We start from the raw sequence: 13,111 nt of genomic DNA on the forward strand, positions 1-13,111 counted from the left end.
CTTATGGCGATTTTTATCGTAAAAAAAAACCAAATGAACCTTTTCAGATAGCTGACTTATCTTAAACTTTCAATTAGAGATCAACTTGTAAAGATGCCGTCAAACGAGAAACCTCAAGCGAAAAAATGATGGCCCGTTAGTCCACATGCATGTAAGGGAGCTTCAATCACATGATTTTAGAGAGAGATTGGAACGAAGAAAACATTGTGTCCGTGGCACCGCGAGCATATGCTTAGGACATGAAACACGAGGCCAATTTGTTTTTGTCAAACAATGGATCTCACAAATCCGCTTTACTCCTGAAATGATCTAAAAGATGCCGCTTCAGCGTGGGAGTTTGGCTAAAAGATCACAGGTGTGGGGTATTCATCACTCTCTCCTCTGTCTTAAAGCAGTAAGTCTTAAGGTTTTTGTTGCTTTTAAGGCCTCTAACATGAAATTTGATAGAGAAGAGGCAGTTCTTGATAACAATTAAGTTACAAGCGGATCTTATCTGAAAATATTCCTTGATACCACTTAATACGGCTTATGCTCATCGTATTTTTCACTGTCGTTTAACTTCGAATATTGATTTAAAAACTAGATAGAGCTGGACGCAATTTGTGCAGGAGTGCACTTTGTCGAGTGTACAAAGCTATGAAGTGGTGTATTTCAGGGTTTTCCAAAGTCAACGACGACCCTTTCTAATACTAAAACGCTCTATAAAACTAAAATAACATTTAGTGACATCGCTGTTCTTTTACTGATTTCGTATCTCGAATGTCGACGCACTCAGTTCTCCGCTTATGTCGGCGCCGTTTAAAACGATTAGCTACCAAAACAAATAGAGATTAAGAGATTTGGCTTAGAATTCAGAGCAAATTTACTGATATTTTTTACACCATCTTAGCCTCATAAGAGTTTTATTTCCCTCCTTAAATGCCATTATGTCACAGAAAAGTTACAGCATTTTTAGTCCACCTTGAAAATTGACTCAGTTCATTTTTATAATTGTTTAGTTTTAAAATGAAAGTCTTCCGAGAAATAACCTTTAGCTTAGAGGCCAGCAAAGTTAATTCACGCTTAAAAGTCGTTGAACTCTCGAGCAAGCTGAACGCCTCATGGAATAATTTCCCGTTACCCGCCAACGCAGTCAAATGGAAGTTCAATGTTACCCTTTTTGACATAGAAAATCATGGTTAAAAACAGTAATTAATTTAATTTCTCTCTGATTTAAAAGAAAGTAGATCTGCTCCCACAGCATTAAAAGAAAAAAAACCAGATAAACATAGGACTGTAATCTGTTCTCAAAGGTTTATTTGCAATAAAGGTGAATATAAAACTTTTCTCGTTCGATATCCTTTTTTTTTTATCTAAAGTCAGTTTCCTTTCCTCTACTCCTGCTTTTTCTATCGTTTACATGTTGTGCGTCAAACTCGAACTAAACTACGAATTCATCATTTCCCTTAATTACAAAGAGAGTGCTGATTTTCTTCCTTATTTGATTGTGATTCTGTGAAACGGCGTCACTCCATCTTCGTCAATGTCTCTAGTTCAACCTGCAAGGTCAAATTTAATGAATGCGATAAAGTGAGAGAGTGTCTCGTGCAGTGACGAAAAGTTATTTGGTGGGTGGACAGACTATAAACTGTAGCTAGCATAGCATGCATGTGGTGTGAGTTGATCTGCCCACAGCATGTACGGGGACGTTTTACACACGAAATATCTATTATTCAGAAGTAAAATGTCACAGTAATTTTTTGTCCTTTGTGGTCGTAGAAGTTACGTTTACGCAGGCCAGAGAAACCCTGATGCGATACTTTGGGGTTTGGCCTATCTGCCTTGACTATTTTAAAAAATTTCAATCGAGTCACCCTGAAATATTGAATTCATGAAACTTTGCACCTGTGATGTTAATTTAGAACTATATTTCGCAGTTAAGAAGGTTTGATAATACTGATAAACAGAATTTTAGGGCCAAGAACTGAACCTCTGGTATCAAGGTATGGAAGGTTCAGTTCTGTTCTATTGAATTTTAGCAAGAATGGTATATGAGTCCAGCCTTTTAATCTTTGTACTTCATATACAATAGCTTACATTATTACGATGGTCTAAACTGGATTTTCAACGTGAAAGCTATTCCTCTTAGAGGTATCGTGTTAGTCCAAGGGAATCTCAAAAACCACGTCGAAATTCCTGTTCAATCTGAACTGCTTGCTTTTAAGAGCTTAGCTACAGTGTTAAATCTGTGATAATAAAAAAGTACTGATTTTTTCACGCTACACGGTGTATGTTTTTTATGGGAGCTAACTAAACCATAAACAGTCTCTTGCAACAATTACCCTTCACAACTACAAAAAGTTTTATATGAAAAAAAAAAACCTGGAACATGGTTTATCAGTTGAAAGAATCAACTTGACATTTCAAACTGAAAAGAAGTTGAAAACGAACGAGTCATCGCAGAAGAGAAACTTCTGCCATCTTTCATCCCAAAGCACCAGTCTGGCTTGAAATGAGTACACTTCTCTCAGTTTCATGATCAGTAAACATGTTTCATTAGTTGTCTTCTCTAGTTCCCTCGTTATGATGACCTCTTAAACAGTAAATCACTTAAACAACACTCTCGTGACTGGGTAACCACGTGAGCAAGTGATCGCCACGTGGTGCCACGTGGTAATTCACTTAATATTTCCTGTTCGTCTGAGTTACAAGCTGTTCAGGCGGCATGTTAAATGCAGTGTTTTGTAAATGTGTAGGAGCTGCATTTTAGATTCCCATCGTGTGAGCAGATTTTATCATCTCACCAAATAATCAGGTTGTTTAATCGGTTGAAAACAGATGTTCGTAAAGAAAGAGAACATTTCCTTTGTTTTGGATTCGATTAAGCCGGTTATCGACTGCCATTAATGTTTCCGCCAAAATGCTGACCGTAATCCCTTTGTAAAACGTGTAGAGAAAGCTCAAATCTGTTACCTGTAAAAATTCTTTACCAAAAAGCTTTTTACCTTCATGCTTTCATGAATATATTTTCAATTTCTTTCTTGGTCTCGAAATATTATTATAAAAGGAAACTAGAAGCTGGCCATAATTTGAGCCCGCTAACTGAGAAGCAAAAAATATTTAACCACCTAAAACTTTTCGAAGAGTGGACGAAATGAGACACCAACGTCCGATCATAGCAGATACTTAGGAAATTGTCTTGAACAGAATCTTGGGATCCCCTTGAAACGTTTTGCACAGTATCGTTCCGCACGGTCTCAGCTCAATTACGATAGGTGCGGTTGATACACACTCCACACGTCCTTAGTCTCAAATGAACCGCAGAGAGACTGAGAACGAAGCCAAGAAACCTTTGGGACAAAATGTGTAGACATACATGACAAAATTATCTCTCAAAACAACATGGCGGCCACAATTAAAAGAGAAACTTCGTGGAGACGACGCTGGAAACCGAATCTTAACTCCCAACCATGGAAACATTTTTCCATTTCTGGAAAATCATTTTTATTGAAGTCCATGTTTGTTGACGCGGACTGCTCTTATGAATTTTGCTTGTGGGATTTCAGCACTTTCTGGTACGAGAAAGTTGAGCATGATGAGTTTGAAGCTCGAGCAAAGGTGTAGTACTTGCATGTGACTTTGCATTTATCCTTTGATATTAAATGTAGCCTTCCTAGAGATTATTTCGAAAACTGGATACCGTAAGTTTTTGATATAAGGGAAAATATTCGGGTACCTCAAGGTAATGCTTAAAAAAAAAATAGACTTATTAAGGCAATGATACTGTAGGACACTACCATCATTCGTTCACCAGCCGATGTTAGTTGGTGGTCCAGAATGCCTTAGCTTATTCCGGTTTCCATAGCATGACAGTAAAAGATAAGGCCTATACTTCAGCCAAGTGGCCCATCCAGCGAGAGCCTACTCCAGTTTCTGCAGCAGGTATCAACAAGGAGTATAGCTACTCCCCTGGTTAGGATGTCAGCCCATCACTAGTTACCCCGAGGTGTTTCATCAACTTTTCCCCAATAGTATGCTGGTGCCCATTTATACTCCTGGCTGGAGAGAGGCACTGGGAGAGTAAAGTGTCGGGCTCAAGAACACAACACATTGACCTGGTTACATCTCCAACCTGAACATCTCAATCCTGGCCCTGGTCGATTGAAGGGCAGATAACGCTATCCACTGGATAAATTGCTATCCGGTTGATAGCCTAGTACATTTTGTTGACACTTATCAGCTGGACAGTGATTCATCTGTTGCATAGCGTAATCCCTGCTGTTCTCAATACATTTCCTAAGGGGCTGACAAGGAGAATTTGTTGAACAATCGAGAGCTTCTATCGTTGGTGATCATTTCCTTTTTTTCTTGTGACCTTTCTGTGTGATTTTGGGGGTGATATTGTAAGGAGAAATTAGATGCTAGTCACTCTCAAGGGTTAAAGGGTTAAGCCCTTCACTCCCAAGATCTAATCAGTAATTCTCCTTACTATCTGTCATACAATTCTTATGATGTTAGTTCAGAGAATTTGGTATTGGATCAACTAATTTATTTATTTATTTATTATTTATTTATTTATTTAATGGATTCATACAAGTACAAGTACAGGTGCATAACAATAGGACATAAGTCCCCTACTTGGTTAATACACCCACACCCAGCCCCGTAAAAAATATCCCCGAAAGAAATATCCTGAAAAAAGATCCCTTCCCTGATCCGACTAAACTACAATTCAAATAATCTAAATCACACAGAACATTCTAAAGTATACAAATTAACAACTTAACTTAACTTAACAAGTACAGACAGAAGAAGTATTTGCACGGCGACACTTAGGACAAATTAATTTAAAAGAACGAAAATTGTCACCATCAAAGGCATTCAAATGATAATAATCCCATAATTTATATTCTTCTCTATTCTCATCACCTGCCTGCTTGATAATGTATTGATATTGTAAGGAGAAATTCTGTTTTGGTCACTTGTGGGAGTGAAAGGTTTAAGCCTTTAGAAAGAGATACTGTGAGGCATCAGAGATCTGCAATGCAGAACTCTCTCTCAAAATTTCCTTAACCTCAACATCTTTGTAATCATACTTGTGCAATATTCCCAAAAGTCAAGGAATTTCAAAACCATGTGACTGTGGCACTATTATAGTAGTGGGTGTTCTGGTATCAACCCATCGCTTCTCTGTTTCTTTCCATGTATCACCTTCTATCACTTAGTTGTTTCTTAACGCTGTATAATAGTCTGGATTGTATAGGTTCTCTCAATTCCTTAAATTTTTAGAAAAACTTAATGACTACCTTTGGTTTAGTTATTGAGAATTGTGACTGGAAGTCAACCTCATGCAATTTCTAAGTATTCTTAGCCAGCTTAAACAAAGTGTTAGACACAGGATTTGTAGATCTGCTGGGGAGCACTTAGCACTCCTTCATTGATAGATGCTATTTTGGATTGTATAGGTTCTCTTGTTTCCTTAAAGTTGTTAGAAAAATCTGCATCTGGGCTTGTTTAATTCTTCAAGTTCTGTGAGAATACTCAAACTTATCAGGTTGAAGTTGTTATCTTGATCTAACACCAAATTCTCATAGCTTATTGACAAGAAATTGTATAGAAGCTTGAAGAAAGAATCAATAATCAGATCGTGGGATTTAAAGGGCCAAGTGGTCACCTCCATTAAGCAGTTGTGGTCTTCCTTGACTTAGGACCAACAGCCTGTTTGTATTGTCTTTCACTTGTATTGGACACTCACTTAAATTGTAACCACTCAAACAAATAGAAGAATAATCTCTCAAGTAAAATTTATTCCATGTATTTCTTGCCAATCAATGCTAGTGCTTTGGGTTCAAAGGTCCTTGATGTATTTCAGATCATCTTTTTTCTCTGGACTGTTTGGACAAATATTATGCACAGACATCATGAAGGTCAACTGTTAGAGCAAATATTTTATTGTTGAAAAGCTGTGGGCTTTGCCATATATAATTTTGAACAGACTAGTCAAGATTGGCTACATTTGTAATTTATGGTAATAGGACTGAGTGGAGTCCAATTCAGTCTGTAATCATATGAGTGATTAACAAAATCAGATGAAAGTCAAGCATGAGTCCAATTTGTTAATCACACATATGATTGCAGACAGAATTGGACAACATGAAGTCCTGCTACCAATCAATCAAAACTATGACAACATTTGTGAAAGAGACTAGACATCGGTCATAAGTTTTAATAAAAAAAAAAAAACAGTTAACTCAGTGAAATGCAAGACAACAGTGCACGCATATAATGCGTTCTGTCCACTTAAGTTGACATGAGGTGTTGACTGTCCCTTTAACTGTCCTATTACACTGTCCAATTACAAGCATGACCAGTACAATATCCTATTAATGCTCAAATCAGGCTGGTGATAGCCAATCATGTTCAAGAATTTTGTTATAGTTTTGATTAGAGTCATTGTAAAGGCAGAGGTAGCATATAAGAGGAAGCCAATAAACAATGTTAATGTCTCTCAGTTGGGTGATCCAGCTAACTTTAGCACAAATTTTAAATTTGTTATGCCCTCGCAAGATGAAATATGCTTTCAGCACCTGTCTAACCTGTCTCATCTGCATTGAGAGTTTGGCTCTGGCCCCTGAACACAGAAAGCATTATAAGGTCCCAAATGCACCCAAGTGCTTATGTGTAAATTTTTTGCAGAAACTCAACCCAAATGTTGAAGCAAAACTCACATATTTGCTGAAATTTGTGCAGAAAAGTGTTGTGGAACCTAATCAAAAGGAAGAACCATTGTTTATAATCAATCAGGTGAGCAAATAAAGCTATTACAATAATGTCTCAATGAAAGAGGCTCCCCCCTCCATTACATGTGTGCCCTGTACTATCAAATGCTAAAAACTGTGATTGCCTGAAATATTTCACTCAGTTATAGAAAAAGAAAGATAATAAATTTTGAGGTCACCTAAAACAGTTCCAAAATTTTTTCTTGTAAACCCCCACATGTGACAAGGTAGTAGATAGGATTTTGTGGGATTGTCCTTAGAGCTCATTGCTAAGTAACCATTTGGAACTGGATTGAGGGAGCTAGAAGCCTTGCAACACAGTCATTGTTACAAAATGTAACCTGATCTGAAGTCCTGTCCATTTCCACACATGTACAAGGGATCAGGGATATCCCAGTGATGAAATCACTAAACACCTTTTATTACCTGTAGGTTCACCATGGTAGATTTGATTTTCGGTCCTGCTGTTACAAGTGGGTTGAGTTTGCTATAAGCTCTCATTTTAGCTTCTGGGGTTTCCTTTCTTCAGAAAGAAACAAGTGTGTGATATATCAGTGAGACCTAACATAAGCTGACAGAGAACCATATGGGGAATGTTCCTCTTCTAGATGGTATTTTCTCTCTCATAAGTATTATTTATAGTGTTTTTTTACATTGTTTATCTGCCACAAGTAGAATATTTAATTGTATGTTTTTTTTTAAAGGAGAATTCCTCGTCTGAGGATGAACTGGTTTTAAAAATGAAGGCAAAGTTACAGGGGGGTGTACCATTTGTCTGGGAATTCCACTGTTCAGAAGGAGGAAAACACATGGTAAGAAAATAGAGAAATGAAAAGGAAATTATTGATACCTGGTGTTGTTGTGTTTGAGGTCTGTGTTGGAATATACTATTTAGCTTCTTTTGCAAATGGATTTAAAGCCCCACTGTTAACCCTAATCTCACAAGATCCAATGACAGTGTAGCATCAAGCAACCCTTTCATGAAAACAAGCAGGGCAGTTGTGAAAGGTTTTGGACAGAAAATAGTTATAAAAACCATCTGCACCTTCACTGCTCACTTTGGTGGCTTCCTTGCCCTTATTTTTCACTGTGCATCCCCTGAAAAAAAACATACTATGCAGGTACTAGAAAACAAAGGTTAAACAATTGCCGTTATGGGCTACTCTGGGATATAACCTGTCTTTTTAACTGTGATTAAAATTTGTGCACATGTACTTATTACTCCCGAGAGTGATAGGGTTGCATCAAAATATGTAGATTTATTATTTTGTACTGTAAAAAAAAAACCTGTTTAACCAGTTGGCTGTGTGCGCTATGCTTCTCTATCTGCTTTGCTTTTCCCACCTTATGAGAAATGAACAGAAAGACTTAAGATAAAAATAAGCGGTTGGATAATAAATAACTTATTAGACATTTTGGTGTGAAGTATTGATGAGTATTTCAGTCTACTCATTGTTTGTATTTTGACTCACCTTACGGGCTTGTCAAACTGCGGCACAACTCATAAAAATATTCAGCAATAATATACACCAAAGTGTGTTATTTATGTTGTTTTAAGGTTGGATCACAGCTAGTGCAGCCAATGCTTGCCATGATTGCTGAGTTAAACAGACGGCAGGCTGAGCTCTGTAAGCTTCTGAGGAGAAAGGATCAGGAGATTATGGATTATAAGGACTCAGGAGCATGCTTGTCAAGAAGTAAGGGGTACAGTTGTGAAATAACACACTTTCTTCTGAACTGTTGATTTTTCTTTTGGAGTTAGAAGGCAACTGTGTGCATCAACGCTGTTATTCACTCCTTGTCACAGCTTTTCACTGCCAGGGGTCACTAACAGGGAGTTTTTGACTGTGCAGAGAATTGATGTTTAGATCCTAGAGAGGGAAAGGGTCGGACCTCAAGCCTTGACAAATGCATGCATATTGTTTAATGCAGCTGACAAACATTGTCTGGAACAAGGCTATTTAAAATCCTACAGGTTACTTAACAATTATTTCATGAGTGCGTGTTGGTTATGAGATGGTAAATAGTCGACACAGTGCATAGCCCCGAGTTGGCCTTAATCAATTTTGTCTCTGACAAGTGCAATTGGAATAATTGTTTTTATTATCAAATTCCATTGAATACTGGACATTTGGATGTTTGGAAATTTCTTCAGCCCTGCAGCAGTTGGCACAATGTATTTCAAGGTAAGGTGACTCAGAATATGAGGTGATAACTAGCCCTGGAGTTGAGTGAACCAATCAGAAAACTAGAAATGCAATATTCACAAATGAAAATGTTTGCATCATTAAATTAATATGTGATATTCAGTCCAGTTTCAACTGTTCTCTCTTACAACTTTAGAAAGCCTTGCAACGTCGGAGTTTAATGAAGATACATTCAAAAGTAAAATGATTCTCTCACAGGTATGAATAGCTTGCATTACTGAAATTGATATTGCTCTTGACCTTAATTAATAACTTGCTAACTGAAGCAGACACGGTTGTTATTTTCCTATGTGGGTTGCATGTGTCATGTGAAACAATTTTAGTCCAAGAAAGTGTGTGAACTTCTTATCAACTGAGCACATGGGCCATACTGGGAAATATTGGCCATAGAATATGACAGTATGGAACAAGGGCCAATATTCCCCAGTATGGCTTGAGCAAACAAGGTTAGTAAGCAGTTTATTCTACAGCACTTGGACCAAACTTGTTCATTTTGAATATTCTGGGATTTGAAAACAAAAATACACACCTAATTACTGTTTCCATGGGAATGGTCAAAATCTTGCTTAATCCAGACCTTGTAAGTATAATCAGAATGCTTGGATTTACCTTAAGGCTGCGTTGTTGTGTAAAAAAAAAAATTATTAATAGTTAAGCATTTTTTGGTCACATTTCCTTTGTTGTTAGTTGTTAAGATTTGTTTACCTTAATCACACTGCCGCGTAACATTCCTTATTTCTCTTATTTTCCGCTCTTTTTATTTTTGACAGAAATCCAAGATAGCCATCCTTTTGTGACTAAATCAACATAGTCTCTGACATCATGATTTTAGAGCTATTTTATTATAAGGCACCACGAAAATGCATAATTCACTCAGAGACATTTTTTCCTAGGAAAAAAGGAGATCTTTTTGATGGTCTTCATAACAGCCATCTGATTTCAAACTCACAAGATCTGATTGTTCATTCTCCCCTCTAGCTGCTTCACATTTCCTTGTAAATTAGTTACAAGAATTTGGTGTTGGAGAAAGAAAACAACTTCTACATGATGAATTTGAGTATTCTTACTACCTAGTGTGTGGGGGATAATGTGTAGATATTATAGGAAGAATTTACATGTTAATTACTTTTTGGAGTTAAAGGGTCAACTGTCAGCTTCATGTGTATTTTTTCATTTTGTTTTCATGGCCCGGTTTATTAGGGTTTTGAGGATGCTGTACAAGATGCAGTTATACAAGGACTTGATGATGACTCATCTGAACTGTATAAACAGGTTATGATAAAAACAGCATGGCTAGCAGAAAAAGATCTACCAGGTGACAAATTATCTTATAACATAGCTAGTAAATTTGTCTAATCAAATTCAATTGTGTGAGTGTGCTTCATATTCCTATTGTGCATGCTCATGACATCAGCAAACAAATCCCTTGAGAAAAAAATTTCCCATTAGGTTGAAAATGTTATAAAATAATTGGTTCATATGTCAGCTGTGCATTCATCAAGGTATGAAGCACATCATTCGTGCTCTCCAAACTTCTTGCGTGCTTCATATCTTGATGAACGCATGCTGACATATGAACCCATTGTTAATTACAGTTACTGCTGTTGGCTACATCATCATGACAGTGTTCTTTTTACCCTTTACACCCTAACATCAATATGCATATTCTCCACACATTTCCTAGGGTGGTAACAATGAGAACTTTTTTTTACAGTCAAGAGCTTCTATAGCTTGTTATCATTTCCTTTTGTCTCATAACGTTAGTATACCATTCAGGGCTGATATTGTAAGGAGAAATTAGATGCTGGTCACCCTTATGGGTCAAATTAAAAGTTGGTCTTCAAGGAATACACTACTTCATACAATACATTCCTACAAAATCAACTCTGATGCAAGTTGTTTAACCAGAAAATGTTTTTACCTTTTCATCACAGCACTGAATTTCCCCCAGCTCCGTCCCCTCAGTTTTAGGTCTTTTCTGGGTAATTGTGGCTAATCTTGGGACTATTTGATTAGTGGTGAAATTCAAATAAATGGAGTCTATCAGGTTTTAAAATTTTGGGATAAAGTTGACATAAATTTAGCACTTTTTAGGTCCTCTCTCATTTCTCAGCTTCTGATTGCAGGTTTACCTTGGCAACAATTACAAAAGAAATTCTGAAGTAGTACTAGTGGGCTTTAAACTGGATACAGTGGTACTAATAAATGTTTCCACTTGTTGCCTTTCTCCATTTACTGTAACAGAGCCAGATGAAGATGTTGAAGAGGCAGATGATATCTACGGATCATTGGTTATAGGGGGTCCTAGTGCCCCCTCATGGACTGATATACCCCCTCCTTCCCTCTTTGGAAAGGAAGATGAACCTTTAACCACATCCCCCAGGGTATCTCCCAGGAAAACACCCGTCACATCACCAGCAAAGTCGTCTGGGATGTCATTGCCCTCAGATTCGCCTTCTAAGGTAAAAATATGAACAGAATGTCATAAGGTTTGTTTGTGAATTAAGCTGGTCGAATTGACGGACAAAGTTTCTTTTAGTTGTCAAAGCATGAAGCAGTTTGACCATTTAACCGCTCCCCTTGGGTGGGATTGTGGGTTCCTAACAAGGAGCTTACTTGTTGGATAAGCTCCAAGTCATGGGTCAGCGGAAATGTTAGACTTACTGTTATTAACAAACCTGTATGAAATTACACTCCGTTTAATTTTTCTTGAGAAATGGTGTAACACTTTTTAAATTTTCTTCTCCTATTGTATGCTGAGGGCCCCCCCCCCCCCCCCGCGAGGAACAATGAGGCTGAGTGTTGTCAGAAATTGTACCAATTTTTCTAGTTTTATATTTCTTTTCAGGATATGGAACTAGAAAGACGCGAAGCACTGCAAAAGAGACTAGCCGAGGAAGCCGAACGAAAGAAAAAGAAAAAACGCAAAGTTAAGTTATGACAGGCGCGCACAAGTCAATATTTTCAAAACTGGACTGCAAGGATCTAGAACTTTAGAACTTGGTTGATCCTTACGCGCGAGAAGATGCAAGCTCTTTTAGGGGCTTTATTTTACGTTTAAAAGACTTCTTTGGGAAACAACAGTTTAGAAATATTTCAGGGAAGCTAACGACAAGTAAAGCATAGGTCAAAAAGGGCGTGGGCACGAACTTGATGGACAGTGTCCGACACCATCGTTTAACCCGTATCACCGCCCCCTCTGCCTTCAAGATATACCCTTGAGCAACACGCCCTGTGCAGAAGTAGTACTTTAGAAATAAAGAGCTACTGTAATTAGATAGAGAAATCTTCAAATGAGTGTCGAAAATATTATAGGACTGCTTTCGTTTTGCTTTGCTAATCTTTGTAATTTTTTTAAAGGGAAAAGAAACTCACCCTTTCCCCTCGACCAATCAAATGTAAAACTTAAACCTGAGAGACTCAGTCACTCAGGTTTTTGCAAGCTTTTTCGCCTTGAGCTCCCTTGGGCTTTTTGTAATATTATCTTTGTTCTGATTTGCTACTGTGATTACCATGGTTTTGGTATTACGACACTTCCTTGAAAAGCGGTTTACGTACCTAATTAAAAAACAACTACCTATGGGGGAGAATAACCCCTTTTTTCTCGTTTTTGGCTCAGTGAAAAAGTGCTACTGGTCACAGCAGTGTTTATCTTAAGGGGGTAATTTTCTAAAGAAACTGTGGTGCTGCGTCGGTGGGAGAATGTAACAGGATAATTTAATATTATCAACTGAGTTGATAACGTATAATGGCCACCGTAAAGAGTTTAAAAGCTGACATTTCGAGCGTTAGCCCTTCGTCAGAGCGATTTGAGGAATTTTGGGTTGTTTTTGTGTATTTATGCAGAAAAAGGAGCTACGCTAAGATGATCCTTTAACTGCCAGGAGTGAGTGACTAAAAAGGAATTTCTCCTTAACAATATTGATACAGAAAATTATAGATGAACGGATATTGTTTGATTCATCACCAATTATCACAGCTTATAGTGCAAGAAATGTTTGGCAATCAGGGCTGAAAATTGAAATTAAATTTTGAGCGTCATTTTCAGCCTAGTTGAAAATGGTCCCTCAAGAGAATGGAATCTTGAAAAAGTCCTTTGTTGGCGTAGACGAAATTTTAAGTAACAGAACGAAGATAGTTGGAACG

General features: G+C 37.5%; 1 protein-coding gene across 1 annotated transcript; it reads left to right on the plus strand.

Moving 5' to 3' along the window:
* Window positions 1-3,358: 3,358 nt before the first annotated feature.
* Window positions 3,359-13,046, plus strand: LOC113672562 (non-homologous end-joining factor 1). The gene is made up of 8 exons (XM_027188862.2): window positions 3,359-3,597; window positions 6,676-6,783; window positions 7,463-7,570; window positions 8,317-8,455; window positions 9,102-9,163; window positions 10,166-10,280; window positions 11,210-11,427; window positions 11,814-13,046. The coding sequence occupies exons 1-8, from the start codon at window positions 3,382-3,384 to the stop codon at window positions 11,904-11,906; spliced, it is 1,059 nt and encodes a 352-aa protein (XP_027044663.2). The 5' UTR covers window positions 3,359-3,381; the 3' UTR covers window positions 11,907-13,046.
* The last annotated feature ends 65 nt before the right edge of the window (window positions 13,047-13,111 follow it).

This window comes from Pocillopora damicornis, chromosome 9, assembly GCF_964200805.1.
Source record: "Pocillopora damicornis chromosome 9, jaPocDami1.2, whole genome shotgun sequence".
NCBI lineage: Eukaryota > Metazoa > Cnidaria > Anthozoa > Scleractinia > Pocilloporidae > Pocillopora > Pocillopora damicornis.